The sequence below is a fragment of the Typopeltis vanoorti genome, chromosome 16 (assembly GCF_054136105.1).
Source record: "Typopeltis vanoorti isolate ZY-2024b chromosome 16, IOZ_Tvanoo_1.0, whole genome shotgun sequence".
Classification (NCBI taxonomy): Eukaryota; Metazoa; Arthropoda; class Arachnida; order Uropygi; family Thelyphonidae; genus Typopeltis; species Typopeltis vanoorti.
In genome coordinates, this window is record NC_143564.1 from 62,685,048 (window position 1) to 62,701,996 (window position 16,949).

The 16,949-nt window shown below is 35.2% G+C and overlaps 1 protein-coding gene across 7 annotated transcripts in view; it reads right to left on the reverse strand.

Moving 5' to 3' along the window:
- The window catches only part of LOC150098069 (synaptotagmin-5-like), a 172,130-nt gene that overhangs the window by 49,998 nt on the left and 105,183 nt on the right, over window positions 1-16,949 (reverse strand). For 3 of the 7 annotated variants that reach the window (XM_090406706.1, XM_090406703.1, XM_090406705.1), the window contains exon 2: window positions 1,368-4,128. The exons of 3 other annotated variants lie outside the window; for them this stretch is intronic. In XM_090406706.1, coding sequence (XP_090262832.1) covers window positions 2,729-4,030 — 1,302 coding nt within the window. In that variant the 5' untranslated portion in view covers window positions 4,031-4,128 and the 3' untranslated portion in view covers window positions 1,368-2,728. Of the gene's footprint in view, window positions 1-1,367; window positions 4,129-11,400; window positions 11,444-16,949 lie in introns of those variants that run through there. One more of the 7 variants, XM_090406704.1, reaches the window with a different exon arrangement.

Here is a 16,949-nt window from a genome sequence, read left to right on the forward strand (position 1 = left end):
AGATGCGAAAAGAAAAAGAAAAACAGAAAGAAAAATCCTAAAAGCCAGCACGTTTGAAAAATAAAAATTAATGACCTATGAGCATTGAGAATAGTTGTATATCTTACACACACACACACACACACACACACAGAGAGAGAGAGAGAGAGAGAGAGAGAGAATTTATTGTGTGAATAGTGATAATGCAGGAAGTATAGATTGTAATTCACTACAGGAATTTTCTATTTATGTTTGCATTTAGAAGAAATATAAATATAGGTAATTAACAATTTCCAAAAAATGACTGTAGGTGGCACTATTTTTTTTGTTTCATTTATTTCTCCGATCGATTTATGTTGCTGTCATGTTTTGATACGCATTTGAAAGTTCCTAAAAATCAATGAAAACACAGCAGCATTAATAATAACGAGAAACGTAAATAGAAAGAACCAAAATTAAATTCTAAGAATCCCCCCTGAATGTAATTATTGTACATCTCTTCAGTGTACTCGTACATAAAGGTGGAACTCATCATTTTATTGTAATGCAACAAAGAATCTTTTAAATTTTATAATCGAAAATTTTCTAATCTTACCTCTCATAAACAGAAATTGTAATTTTCGAAAAGAATATTTTTCACAGTTGAAAATTAACGTATTTCAAGTAAAACCATCTAATATTACAATAGAATATTTCAGTGCAACTGCTAAATTATAATAAATTATACTCTCCTTGATGCAGTCAAAGGAAGACTTGCCTTTAAGACAAGGTCGAAGCAACTCAAGCGAGACCAGCTAATTCACATTCAGTCGAGAAGCCCTCATAATGGTTCTTCGTGTCTTAGACGGAATTCAAATCTCGGTCTTTCCAACAAAAGGGCAAAAATCGAGTGCTTCCATGACTTGTAGCAACAAACAATTGCATTAATTAGATCGCAGTTCTTATCCTGATCTTCTTAAGGTAATTGTTTAATGCAATTGTTATTCGCTCAAGTGTGGCTTAATTTTTTGAAGTGCTTTAGTCACAACTAATATAATCCTTATGTGTAGTTTATTATACTAATGAACTTCCATGAATACATATAAAAGTTATTTTTTAAAAAAACAGAACGCACTCTGAATAACTTCTATCGAACAGACAACAATTCATGATGTTCTCGTAGCCAACAATGGATTACACTGCGTGAAGCAAACAATTGCCAGGATAAGAATGATAGTGAAGTCATTTATATTCACGGAATTATAGTCTGATATGTTCTTCAGCTCCTAGATAAAAAAATGTACGTGTGTGTGTGGGTGGGTAGGTGAGTGAGTGGTTGTATTGGTGTGAAGAAATACACTTTAACACACTGACGGTACAAACTCCGAATAAACAACTCTTAAATTTTATTAATTTTATTATCGAAACAAGAGTAAAACATTAATTTAAAAAAAAACATTGGATGAATTGGTCCCATAGAATAATACAAGAAATATAACAGCGGCATTGTCAAATTAAGATAAATTGCATAATTTCAAAATAAGTATTATATTACATATTTATAAACTTTTAAATGCTACGTAAAATGCTACATCATAGGACTTACTTGAACCATTGAACGTTATTTAATTTCAAACAGTCATAGCAAGGATATGTGATCTCAAAAATGAGATCAAATGGATCTGTATCACATATTTCTGTTTTTTGAGCATCCTTATAAGTTAGACGAAATTCAAGCAAAACACCATTTCGAGTTTGCAAACTGGCTCAGAAATTTGCTTGTTAGCAAACCTGTACTCATACGTAATTTCATGTTTGTTCATTAAATAACATCAACAGTAATAATCCTTATTATTTTAATATGTACTGTATTTGTACGTGGCATATTTTGCAATGTTTATCATACGAGGTGTGGCTATTAAATAACGAGACTGGTTGCAAAAATGTAGTTTATTATTACAATTGTACAACTTAATTGTTAGCTCCTTCAACATACTCCCCTCCTCTATCTATACACCGTTGCATACGAGTTTTCCATTGTTGGAAGTCATTGGAAGTCAAAAGGTAAACGTCGCATGGAGCTAAGTCTCGAGAGTACGGTGGATGGTCCAACACTGGTATCTTCTTATCAGCCAGATACAACTTTACAGACTGTGTGCTGTGGGCTGGAGCGTTGTCCTGATGGAGAATCCAAGCGTTGTTCATCCACAGATCGGGTCTCTTCTTCCTCACTCGTTCTCTCAGCTTGGCCACAACCTCAAGGTAATAATGTTAGTTAATTGTCTGACCCTCTGACTCTCCGGACTTAGCTCCATGCGACTTTTACCTTTTTCCAAAGTTGAAATCGGCATTGAAGGGCTCCCATTTTCAGTCAGTTGATGAGATGAAGGAGAAAACGGCAGCGCTATTGAAGCAGATAACACCTGATGACTTGCAGCACTACTTCCAACAATAGAAAATTCGTATGCAACGGTGCATAGATAGAGGAGGGGAGTATGTTGAAGGGGAAAACAATTAAGTTGTACAATTTTAATAATAAACCACATTTTTGAAACCAGCCTCGTTATTTAATAGCAACACTTCGTATGCTTGAGTTAACAAGAATTGCAAAAGTATTGAGTACGTAGAACATCGCAAAGAATTTAAATCACAGAATAAGAATGAGAAAAAAAAACATCTGTTGACGAGAGCTTAAGAGGATGAAATTGAATTTTGTTTTTAATTCAATTTAAGTTTTAAAAATTAAAATTTTTAAAACTTAAATTTTAATTCATTTAAGTTTTAATTTAGACATCCTATCAATCATTTCGTCAGTTGGAACACCCGTAAAACTTTTCAGAGGGAATGTGTTTTCTTTAACTCCTTTATGGTATCTTCTATTCTTCACCATGGACTCCTTTATTGGTTGGTCGTTCACGCTTGTTAAAGTTTTTTGAGATCGTCTGGATAAAGCCGCACTTCTGGAATTCACATTTGACTTGTTTTCCGCTCGGCATCTTATATCACTAATATCCTCAAGACCCTTCCTCATAACTGTTTTAGGAACGACTTCTTTCGGTCCACTTGAGTTCCCGTTGTTATGACCATCACACAGACCTACTTCGAGCCGCAGTAGCATCTCTAAAAGCTTTTCTTTAATCAAAACATATTCTTCCTTCGGAAATCTGCTAAGCTTCAGTACATTAAATAACATTTTGGGTTCAGACTTAGAGATCAAATCCCTTCCTTCTTTGGTATATTTCCTGTTAATTGGAGAATTAATATCGTACCCCTCCGAATCATTACTAGGATACTTAATCAACAAATGATACTTTGACACGTAGAATTCGTACGTTAATTTCTTATACTTCTTTTCTGTCTCGAATGTAATGTTTAATTCTTGTAGTACTTTCTGAACGCATCCCACCTTCTGGGTATCTTGGAAAACTCTTTTCACCTCTCCTGTAATAATTACAGTTTCGTTGCCGGAAAGTTCGTGTTTAGATGTACGATTCTGAACTTCGGTCTTGTTCGATGTTGCACTTTCCCCAAATGTCTCCGAAATGGGTTCTTTCCCTATAGAAAGTGCAAGATCGATATAAAAATCGTACAGTTTGTTATCAGCGAGCCATATTAAACAATGGTTGCAATTGACTGCCTTCATTATGAACTCCATTAAACACAATCTAATTTCGTTGTATTCAGTGGTCCTATAAGGGATCCTCAACATACTGCATCGAGCTATGAGACAGAAGTTAGTTTTGTGAATATCGTGTTCCCTGGTATAATCAAGCCGTTCCTTAGTTTTCGTAGAGAATTGAACGGGTTCAAAATGATGCTTGCCATCGTATTCCACCACGATTACTCTTCCACCTACCTCGAAAATAAAGTCAAATCGAAACTTTCCACACACATCTAACTGATCGCGTAGTAATGTTTTCCTATTAAAAAATTTATTATAATGTTTATAGGCAGTACTTATAGATTTGTTCCATAGATAAGTTAAGCGAAATTCTTCAAGTGCTTGTATTATTTTCCTTTCACCATTAGATGTTGGGTCTGGAGCTCCAGAGAGATATCTTCCATCGGCCATGGTTAGCTTTCGTTCTGAGAATAGATTATGGTTGCATTTGTTCAATAATCGTGAAAGCCACCTGAAGGTTGCAAAATACAGAGGAGAGGTTTCGTTGTCTGTAAAATAAAATACAATTACTTTCTACATGCCAATTGTTCTTTAGTTATTTAATAACACCCTCAGTGCATGTCACCTTAATATGCACAGTGGTGCGCATGAAGCTTTATTTATCACCTGTTTACTGCATCCTATTCTCTAAGTCCCTTAACCCTATTGATTAAATAGTTCCTACCGGACATATCTGTTTATTCTAATACAGAGCGCAGAAACACCATAAATGACTAAAATTTCAAATTTCATAACGAGACTGCAGCTGCGAAGACCGCAACGCGCCGGCGCAGTAAATAAATGAGCTAAATGAAATCATCGGAGTGGGAGGACACAGCTTTAAAGCCGTCATTGTGAATTACATACTTTTTGCACAAAGGACATACTGGTAGTTAACTTTAACAAACAGTATTCATATGTCACTTTTATTGATAATATCTATTATTATTATAGAAACTATTACAGATATTTATAGGTATGATTGTTGTTGTAGTAGATACTATTATCTATATCTATTAGTGATCATTTCAACACCGGATGTAACTACCAATCACTGTGAGCACGCAGAACCTATTGTTGTTATAATGGTACAGAAAATGACGTCACAATGACTTATTCGTCATGCCAAAAAACTATTTTATTGCATATAGAAATAATTTGTCTAATTACTGTCTATACAGTCTTTTTTGCTACATAACTGGAGATAAAACAGACTGAGGTATTTAATTGTGGCATCATTCATTTATCGTGTGGTCGGAATCACTATGTAGAACAAAACAACCATCTTGCCTTTAAGCGTTTTTTCTCACTATTAGATGAATTTAATTTTAACTCGATTTTAATGTTTATGTGATGTTTAAGACAAGATCGCATGTTCCTTCCATTTTAAGTCCAGCAGTGGTCTACTGGTTTGTAAAGTGTATTCTCAGCTACCGTTCCTTAAAGCCACTCAGTTGGTAGATGGGATGAATCGACAGAATCAGTCTCTACTTTTATTGATTGTCAAGACACTCATATTATCAGCTTCACGTGCACCGATTGTTGATTTCTAAATCAAATGACAATACTTCTACAACTTTATTATTAACTCGACAAATTCTGTATTTCTCATGAATAGTTTTCGGTTTACATTCGTATTTACAGATGCGACATTCAACTGCAAAAATAACCCACTTTCTACACGAGTAATAAAACTGACTATAAATCTCTTGATATTGTCGTAATGATTCGTTCTATGAATGGCTATTCTATTCATTAAAATGAATTATATTTCAATGCAAAGAGCCAATAGATAAATATTCGAGTTGAGCTATGCTTTGCGTTTATTATCTGCCATTACTGACAATTAATCGGAAAGTTTTAAGAGAGTAAGGTTGTATTATGTGAACATAATTATGAAGGCTGCTAATACCACCAGATGTCAGTATTATGTTTGTCAGTATTATGTTATCTGGACAGATTATTTTGAAGAAAAAAAAAATTTAACTTTCTACGAGAGAAAAACCCTATCACTTCTATTTGAGATAATCTGAATCAACCTTGGTTGAAAAGGTCAAGAAAATAGTTTTCACCGCCTTGGGGGATTTGAAATCCGGGTATTTCCAAACAGAGGAAACCTATCTTTCTTTCGATATGGCCCAGAGGCATCCCCATTTCACTGTGAAGGTCTATTGATTCTGAGGAGATGAAACGTAATAATGGAGAAATACAAGAACAAATAAAACAGTGATGACACTAACACAACAGGGGGAAATGTCCTTTCTATTTGTTACGTCAGAGTGTGTAAGGTGAATAAGGATGGGTTGATTGTTGTCTTCTAAAAAAATTACACACGTTTTTCAAGATAGGTAGTTTACGTACTACTCAGAAATTCCATAGAAACCTGCTATAGAGCCATGTGATTGGAACCCATCGCTGTATCATAGCAGATGTTACTCATGCGAACATTAGATTTGTAATTGGAAAATCAAATCGTCCATGATATGAACTGTCTTTAATAAATATATATCCAGAAGTTCTCTTTTTTTTGACCTAACGTAAACTAGATGTTAAAGGATCTTATATAAACTTTAGATTCTTTTAAATAATTTACCAGTGACATTAAACAGATAATCATTATTTTAAGGATTATGTTTCTTTTTCTGGAGGAATTTTAACAGATGTTAAAACTAGCTAGCAAATATAAAAGAAAAAAACTTCGTAATTCCATATTTCTAAATGCCACACTGAAACAAATAAAAAAGAAAGAAATGCTAGTATATTTCGCATGAATATGTACTTCTACTAAATTTAGATATTCGGCTGCTAGGTAACCGATATAAGAAAGGAAGAAAGTAGAATTTATAATCAACAGTGATGAGCTATTTTGTGAATAAATATCCCATTTTCACGAAACAGGATTAAACTTCTACTGAGAATTGAGAAAGAAATGTGGTTAACACACCAGAAATGATGAAGCATAAATGATGAACAGAAGAGTATTCAACAAAGTAGTTTCTTAAAAAAAGTCAAGCAATATTTCTTTAGTATACAGTAACTCGGTACGTGTTGCAGTGAGACATAAAACTAAATGCCATCGTACATAAAGTAAGTGCACTTTGCTGAAAGTGTCTCTCAACAATGGAACTGCATTTATAATTCTGGCCACTGAAGGCGCCACTTGCATGAATCAGAGACAAACATCATCTCTCGGGATATGAAATATTTACTCGTGACATCAACGTGGATTGGTGGTTTATAAAAGTGTACTTCTACTCGTGTTTCGTTCCTTCACGCTTAACATGAAATGTTAGCGAGACCCTAAGCCATGAAGAACATATAAGATCTTCGCTATTATTTAAAATTCTGTGGATTACATTAGACCAATTACTGGAATTCATAGTTCTGTAACTGATTTTAAATTAGCCTTTTTATGTCATGTCTTCTTTTTTTTTATCTATCACTTCAATTGTATTCTATTTCCTCAGCTATACGGCTGGTGAGGATAGCTATATGCAACCATACTAGGGAAATGATTATGAGCAAGGTGGTTTCCCGTTATGACTGTAGCCTGTGTGTTCACTGGGTCGGTTTGTCTGCTTACGGGATGAAAAACCCCACATGTACTGGTGGAAAAAACCCTGCTGCCCACGCCCAAGATCGGCTATGGCTGAGGAAGATCCTTAAGCTCCTCACGTCGTGGGAGGGAATCGAACCTAGGACACTCCTTCCTCAGGCATATGGTTGCGAAGCGTAAAGCCACTAGGCTAAACGCATGGACATCTATCACTTATCGTTTTCAAATTCTCTTTTTTTTTTCTAACTGGTAGCTTCTACAGTGCAGTCGAACGAATGACGTGATCTTAGGAGGAAGATTTGGGTTCAAATTCCGTCTCAACGACTCTTAAGGAATATTTATATCACTTTAGAAGTGATATGTAGTGATATTTATGGATAAAATATCACTACATATAGTCTCACAACGAGTGATGATCGCTAGGATGGGAGTCTAGTTCTATAAACCTACTGAGATGTGTAACTGACTTCAGAAGACGTTCTGTTTAGATCAGGAGTGCACCGTCAACCCATACGTTGTCATGGTGAAGAATCCCACGTCCTCTATTGGCTGACAATAATCAATCGGCCAGTATCCTTTTCTCTAATAATTTGTTTTTAACGAGAAAAAAAGCTGGGGTGAACTAATTACTTATGCATGCAGTTGAAAAAAACACTGCTTACGAAGTTCTGATAGTGGGTTGTAATTCGTTTTTTTTTTTTTTAATTATTATTTTTCCCTACAGTGAAATAGAAAGAGGAGAAGGCAGTTACATAAAGCTGATAATTGATTGCATTCACTAACGCTATACACAAACAAACACATTTATGATCGATCATTTCGAACACAGCTATAAGATTTATGTTTGTTGGATACTTACGAGAAGATGTGTCATCGCATTGATTAATTAGTCACTGCCTTAACTGGAGTTTTGTTTACTCTACTGTTACTTATAACAATGCAAAAACGTTCTCATTAAAAGAGGTCGCTCTCGGAAAAAGGTAATCATTTACAAGGTGACGTAATTCAATTTAGGATCGTTTCTTTAAACACTTTTTTCTTTTCACTTTTTTTTGTACTTTGGAATAAACACGCAGGTGGCGTGGAAATGAAAGGGATTTTTGTTTTTGAAACGGTTAAGCTTAGAGATAATTAAAGATTTAAGTGATAATATTTCATTAAAGTTATAGAAAAGCTAAAAGACCATATTGTATAAATAAATTAAAATAATTTTTTAATTATGTTTAAAGTATTCGTCCATTTGACTTTGTTTATAAAAAGAAAGAAAGAAAAAGCCTGTTTTTCTTTCATTGCAAGACGACTTTTCTTATCACTGGATTCTTCATTATTGATCGGAGCTTGTTTTTAAATTTTAATTCTTATTCTGACTCGATGTCTTTCTTTCATGAATATGTAATACGTTCTTATCGTTTGATTTGTGTTTATTCGCGGAGTAGAGTAAGGAAAGAAGTGAATGCCAAACATTCTGAAATTAAAATAAAACTAATTCAGTTAACTTTGAAACTCAAATAAAACAATTGTCCAACGCAATAGATTTCAACTAAAAGTTCGTTCTCTTTTATTTATTTTAAGCAGAAAAAAAAATTGAACAGTTCAGTTAAGTACACTTAAAGAGTATCACAAATTAATATTCTTAAAATTTCAAAATATAAATATTTATTGACATTTCTATGCAATCATTTATTAATCCAGCATTATTACTGGACTCTGCACACACACACACACACACGAAATTTCCACGAAAATGTAAGCTGTAAAAAAAAATAATAGGATCACGTTTGCCTATTTCTAAGGAAGAAAAACCCGATTTAGAGACCGAATAACTCGACATTTAATTAAGAAGACTTGATAAAGATTCTTCAAACCATAGACGGGATTCGAACCCGCATCTTTTCAACCCCAGGACTCCTCTATACCAACCGAGTTAGAGGCACCAGGGTAAACAAAACTGTAATCGATAAGCATCAAACATTCTCATATGCTAATCCATATTTGGATCGTTGACAATATCGGTTTTAACTTACTTTTACAACAGCACAACAGTAAACTCCTCATCCAATCCTTACAATCATTTTTTGAAGTATAATTATTGGAAAGAGGAAGGAAGCGCCGCTCAGTTCTTAAAGGAATATGAATGAGCCTTTCCTCTTTAGAAGTATTTTCGATTCTGCAGGGGGTTATTAGCTCACATCTGAAACATATTTGTCTCTAAGTGATCTGATCACTATTAGTATCGTGAGTAATGAAAAAACAACCTTGAATAACTCTCAGACTTGACCTCTATACACGTATTCTGAGTTTCTGCTTTGTCTCCAATGAGAATCGTCGCTTGTAAACATCTATAAGCCAGTGAAATTTATAATCAAAAGCATGTCTCTTCATGAAATTTCCTAAGCTGTTGTTCGCTTGAAGAACTTTACTTCCAAACGCGAACATTTGTTTGCTTATTTGGTTTAAAATAATAAAAAATATTCTTTATTCTTTCTCTCGAAATAAGGTCATAAGTAAGAGTCAACTTGCATTACATGCAAGTTGACTCTTACTTTCATATCGTTTCTTCACTAATTTATGCTTTCAGTTTCTTATTTTATTTATTTGTGAATATCTCAAACTGCCAATCGTGTTGAAAAAAAATGTGCATGAATTATGTGTCCAATAGTTCTTTAGCTAAACAATTTTTAGCATCAGTACTTTCTATGCAGATCGCATTCGGAAATCACATTAATACAAATAAAAAATCCAATGGATCACTGCGGATACAAAACAAGTTCAATTTATAGTCGCCCATCTGTTTTTTGCAACTTTCTTTTATAAGAGAAACAACAAATTCACTTGTAAAGTAGAGTTTTGAAATTCAAGTGAAATTATTCTTTGTGAAGTATCGGCATTGTCAGAAGGTGTCACAGTAAGTGCCTTCCTCCTCCTCCGCCTCCTCCCCGCAGCTACTATCAATGTTAGAATTCTTACTGGCACATTGCCAGCGAACTATCGCACTTGGTCCGACATATTTACTTTATTCCTAAATTAATGATGAGAAAACGAGTACGTTGGTAAAGTACACCAATCTTTCTCTTGTATGATCCTTTGGGAAAAACAGGCTCGCAATTATCTGTTTATCGATAAACAACTCCCCCATCCAAAAAAAAACAAAAAAAAAAAACACCGCTTTTCTCATAGAGAATATGATGAAGCATTTACGCAACATAATAAAATATAACGAATACGAATATAGTAACATTAAAAAGAACAAGCGACTGTAATTCTCTTTGTTGGTTTATTGGTAGAGTTGCCGACAAAATTACAAACAGATCTTTTATTTACAAACTTAATATAATAAAATAAGCTATGTTTGGAGTTACACAATACAGAAGACTGGACTTACCGTAATTTGCCATTCCAAGGCCTTGAATAATATATATGTATACACACCATGTAATAACAAAAATTACTGCTCGTATTGAAGGGACAAGTTCTGATAGCATAATATATACTTTGTTACAGTAATTATCGCGAGACTCAAGTTCATCTTTAAGGAATTTAAAAACAAATTAATGAGTTGAAAATGCTCTCTTCAGGTAAGCAAAGAAGGAGAAAAGTATTTACTGTAAATTTAGGCAAAGAAAACGTATAGAAAGCATTTCAAAAATTCAGTAAGATATCAGAAACTCTTGGCTTCATCTTGGAAGCTTTTAACGTATAATTCACATTTCTATACGGGAAAAAAAATTCTGCCTGATTGGCTTCTGCGGAAGTTCGAAAATTAAAACGGTTGACTGAAGAAAAAAAAATTGCTTATATAAAAAAAGAAAATAATAAAGAAATCAAAATAAAGCTTCCGTGTCATAGAAACTGGAAAAAATTACCACCATTCTAAAACGACACCCAAGGGAACTGCCACTGCAAATTCTTGGTTTTCTCACTCAACTCGCGCTCCTCTCCCTATTCTTTGTGCGTTGAAGGATAGAATACAAAGAGAAGAGGAGGAGGAGAAGTTCCAATAGTGGGAGTAACCCGCCTGCACGAGATACGCATCACAAACTGTCTGATCGGAACGTGTCCTTTAAGATTTCGAACAAATATCGAGACTAGAGAAGTTTTGTTCGGAAAGGTATGTGAGATAGTTTGTTCAACGCCCCGCAAACAATGGAGGAAATCAATACTTCAAAATAAAATAAAATAAAAAAAACATTTAGATTGAAATAATGTTGCCAATGGAGATACTTACTAGGTACTGTGTATATAGCAGAACTCATTTTCTCCACTCTTTCTTATGCTAATATTGGAACTTCTATTTGGGAGAAATAAAAAAACAATGCTAGTTAGCAGACGATGAATCAAAATCTTTCGGTTGTTTCCCTTCCAACACATTATATTAGAAACTTTCATAGATTCGATCGGAGATAGTAGCTTCCGTGGATTAAAACATTTTCAAGAGCAAATTAAGGAGGGGAGAGAAGATAAAAAAAAAATCTGACTTCGTTTTGCAAATGTGATACGAAAGGGTCAGAAATTTCATTGAAAATAATAGAAAATTTGATTTTCATTCAGCAAACTCAAAATCTCTACTAGAAACCTAATAACTAATAGAGAGACTCAATCAGATGTTTGTCTCCTATATTGCTCTAATCTAATCCACCAGTCAGCACATGTGTAACTTGCTACAACTATTGCACATAATTTATAGCTTTTCTACAAGACATAATTCCTTTTTACAATGAATCCTCCAGGATAATCCACAGTGCTAGGGTTCCGTATAATATCGTTTTATAAAAGCTCTTCTTCAATTGCTAAAAGATCGTCGATTTTAAGAACATCTAAAATGCATAGATAGTAGATTTGAACCCTTCAAAACATGCCTCAGGGAACAAAGGACATGTTAATATTAATATGTGCTCGCGCATATTACTAAGAACAACTAAAATCAAACAAAATAAACAAAATATCGGTTGAAGTTTTCATTTTCAGTTTAATCATGAAAACGTTTGGAGTCCATGAGTTCAATGTTAGTTAAAGAGTGTGAAAATATAAAGTCAGCAAGTACTCCTTCATAAGTATATTGTGAATAAAATTTCTAAAGTAAATGTAGAATTGAAAAAATTGAAATTCAAAAGAAATCGACTAACATCATTAGTCGATTTCTTTTGAAAAGGATAGTAGGACTTGTCTTCAGATTTCCAAAAATAAAAATCCTATTATCTCCATAGTAAGATTGGATCATTCATCTTCAAATGGAAAAGTCCTTAAAAGGATTCTTCATGCCGTAAGAAGATTCGAATCTATTGTAGTTTTAAAAATCAAGGGCGCACGTTTCATTATTATTTCAACGCATTATGTAGACATATTGGGTGTTATTTGATTCCATCGAGGCTCACTCTGCCCTTTTGGATAAAGTAATTAATTTATTTTCTTAGTGTTCGAGATCTGAGATAAATCTTCGGTCAAATATTTGATGGATTTTCAGCCTTAATCCTTAACTGAACTTCTATAATGAGGTTGTCTGGTACGGCACAATGACGAGCGCTGCTCTTCATAGTGCAGACAAATATTTTTATTTATTTTTTTTTAATAAAATTTCATCATCATGGCAGTCGTCTGATAAGCATTTAAGATAAAAAACGACGTGCAATGCTTTCTTTTTAGTATAAGAATTTCATTAATTTGAATATCACTCAATAATTGGCATTCCTACAGAAAGCTTATTCTGTATTTTCATCTCTTGGTGATGTTGACGTCACATCGACAATTGACAACCGCCTGGATAGATTAAACAAGTGGGTGAATGACGTCCATGAGATGGGATAACAAGTTGTTGCTTGGAAACTAATGCTAATCTCTAACCTGGATGTTCTAAAAGGATTATAAAAGCAAAATAAGTAAAGGAATAATGAAATCGCTGTTGACTGGATTTTCTAATCTTTCACTTTTTTTCCAGTCACATGGTTTCATTTATTTTTCAGTACTCTTCCGGATGTGTGAGCCAAACTCGCTTTCTTTCGCTTAGCAAACCTCATTTTCAATCCATTTGCAACAGTGCATAACGCCTGTAAGTTATGCACTGTTGTAAGTTATGTACCTCTTTTCTGAATGCTTCTCTGGTTCAGATTACGGCAAGGATGCCAAGCACGTATGAGGATTTCTAGTTCCTATCCACCTGTGTGTCGAATGGGAATCGGAGGATATTTCTTTCTAAAGAATGAGGCTTACCCTTTCGTAAAAATGACAACTGAGTCCGAGAACTCATATAATTCACAAAACACGCTAAACCATGAACCTCATTTACTAGTGCTAATTATTCTAATTCCTAATCCATCTGTATATATTTGACCAATGGTCGTTCCATAAAATACAAGCGCAAAATATCAACTCTCCCTCTCTCTCTGTCTATCTCTCTCTCTCTTTTTAAATTGATATCTTGGAAAATCATATCGTCTAAATCTAATAAGCAGGGTTCTACATGAAGCAACAACAAACAGTTTTGAATTCTTCGTTTAAGAAGATAATTTTCATATTTTGAATAAGCAAATGACAATAAAATAATGAATTCCAGAGAAGTGATTCTTCCAGTTAAAAATTTACCCTACATCATTTTTGATCTGTCTTATTCTGTGTTCAAAACAGAAAAACAATCCTTACGACCATAATATTGATTTCTCTTTTGGATAATAAAAAGGTAAATGTGGAGTCGGTAGTCTCCTGTAAAGAATACTGGTCTAGGAATTCACGACAGAAATTAAAAATCATGAAACCACTAGACGAATTTGCAGAGATGCTCAACATATAAAGCGCTTGTTTGAACAGATTGAAGAACCCGGAAGTATAGCATATGCATGCAAAAGTGGAAACTGTTTCCTAGGAAACTCGTAGATATTCATGTTGCAATATTGAAACGCACACAAAGGAGACTGTAAAGAGACTTTCATAACAGTGCGGAGTGTCTGTCGTTCTGCCAATAATGCATTCACTCCAGAATGAGACGTTTACGTCACTAGAAGATTAAAGCGATGTAGAAGCTATTGTCGGATCGCATTGGGAATCTTGCTGGACAATTTTTGTCAGTGAGTTAGCAAACGCGTCACTCCTGATGCATGACTGACATATTTCATGAATCAATGGATGAATGGTCTTCTCAAAGTATAATTTCATTCGGAGTTATCGCAATAGTTGATAAAAATGCTCAAGCTTTTTTTCCCTCTGAGACTATTTTGCATCCCCCCCCCCAACCTCTCTGACCTCTTCAACTATCTCTCACTAAATCTCGACTTTCTGCAGTCGAAATAGCCCAAAAGTGGGATTATCCTTATTGGGAACTTCAATGTCCACAACTCACATTGACTCCTCCCCCCCGCCTTCTTCGCTTTCACCGACCAAGCAGGCAGGGATGCTGAGGTATTCGCCATCAGCAACGAACTATCTCAGATCATCAATCTTCCGAGCAGAACACCTGACAATCCCCTTCAAATTGTCAATATACTTAACCTCTTCCTAACAAACTCCCCTTCCGAGTATACTGTGGTTGTCGGTTTTCTTCTTGATAACACGGACCACAACCTCATAAAAGTCTCCTTTGTCTCAAAACTACCTTCATCCACCAGTTCACAGTCACCTATCCTTTAGCATTACAAGGGTGACAATTGGGAAGATCTCGGTGACTTCTATTCCTCCCCATGGTATGACTATACTGTTTGATGAAAACACCTGTATAGACCGAATAACAGAAATCATTCTCACAGGAATGAAGGTTTTCATCCCTGATTCCACTCCAGCCACCGTCCAAGCCTTGGTTCTCAAAAACGTTTGCTAATGCTGTAAAAGAAAAAAAATCTCTGCTTACCACGAATGGCTAAAGACCAGAACTATAGATTCCCACTCTGCCTACACTGCAGTTCGCAACAGTTGTAAAAGAATAATCCCCAAGTCCAAGTCAGACTTTTAAAAGGTCGAATGCTGCAAATTTTCCTCCTGCCCAAATGGCAGTTGCTCCTTCTGGTCACTTGTCAAGGCCATCTGGCACGACTTCTACCCACCTGGGTTTCCACCACTCTCACATTCTGATGGTACTGTAGTTACCTTGCCTAAAGAGAAGGCCAATTTATCGGGTTTGGCACAGGGGCCTATTTAACAAACTTCCACCCTATACTCCGACGTCTTTACTCTGCAACTGGATCGCCAACGTTCTCACTGGTCGCTCACTACGTGTCATGGTGGATGGTTTACTCTCCTCAGATTTCCACACCAGTGCAGGAGTACCCCAGAGTTCTGTTCTTTCACCCATTCTCTTCCTCTTCTAATCCTATCCATAGCTTTGCTGACGACAATGCACTCTATTCCTCCTTTTCAATCGACAAACTTTGCAGTTCTCAAGTATTAGAATCTTCAAGATCTATCACGACCAGCAACCTGAATTTAAATCTCCTAGCTATATTCTAGTGGGGCAAGGACAACCTTGTAAACTTCGATGCCACCAAAACTCAGTCCTGTCTGATCTCTCGCATCCTCCCCCCCCCTTACTTTCAGTAATACTGAGATATCCAAACATGATCATATTTTTCTTCTTGGTCTGACCTGCACCTCCGATCTTTCCTGGCACAAACAGGTTTCAACAATAGCTTCTTCAGCCACCAATAAAACTTGGTGTACTTTTTCGCACAAGACACTACTTCACACCTTCACAGCTGCTAGCTCTATACAAAGCCCAACTCCATGAAATATTGCTTCCATATTTGAGGTGGTGCACCAAAATCCTGTTTAAGATTGCTCTATTCTATCCAGAAGAGGGCAGTCTGTCTAATTAATGATCTCTCTCCCTCACACAGAGGCGTCGCTAGGGAGGAGAGGAGAGGGGCGGTCCGCCCCCGGGCGGCACTTTGAACCTTTTTCAATTTTTGTAGTTAATTCTAAAATACAGTCTCGAGAACTCATTCCCAAATATTGTAATACTACTGCGAATTTTCTTCACAAAGTCTTGCTAGTTGTGAGAGGAGTTTTTCTAAATAAAACTGATTAAGAATTACCTATATTACTATGAAATATACTTCGCCAATGTCATCGACGATTTTGCTAACAGAAGAGCAAGAAAAATAACATTTTAGAATGTTGAAATTAAAGTTTTACTTCAAAAGTAAACATAGTGTTTTAATTTATTTCCCCATACGTCGTTGACTTTTTTTGTAGTATTTTTGGTGTTTTTTGAGAGGGGCGACAAACTCAGGGACCACCCCGAGCGGCAAAAGCTCTAGCTACACCACTGCCTTCACATACCCACTTCAATCACTTTCTCACAGATCTTTAGTTTCTGCCTTGTGCCTCTTCTACAGATACTTTCATGCACAGTGCTCTGCTGAATTATCCTCTATTATTACTAAACTCCAGTGGCGGCTCGTAGCTTGAAATCATGGGGTGCTGCAACTCTCGAAATATACATACACACTGTAAGTACAGTGTATACGTGTTTGGATAAAATATCAAAATTATGGTCAAAATTTAAAAAAATAAAATAAACATGAAAAAATATTGGTTATTATCGATAAATTTATACAGTTTAGTATAATTCAAAATTACTTAAAAATAAAAGACATTATCATAACCCCAATAATGTTCTAAAATAAAAACTATAACAAATATTATGTCTTTAATTGTAATGGCGAAATATTTAAAGAGACGGAGTAAGCACGATAAGCACTACGAACACTCTACTACTGGCGCAAACTGCATATAAACAACAGTGGAACTGCGCAACGGACAGTGCCGCATTACGCTAATAGCTTGCATCTCACT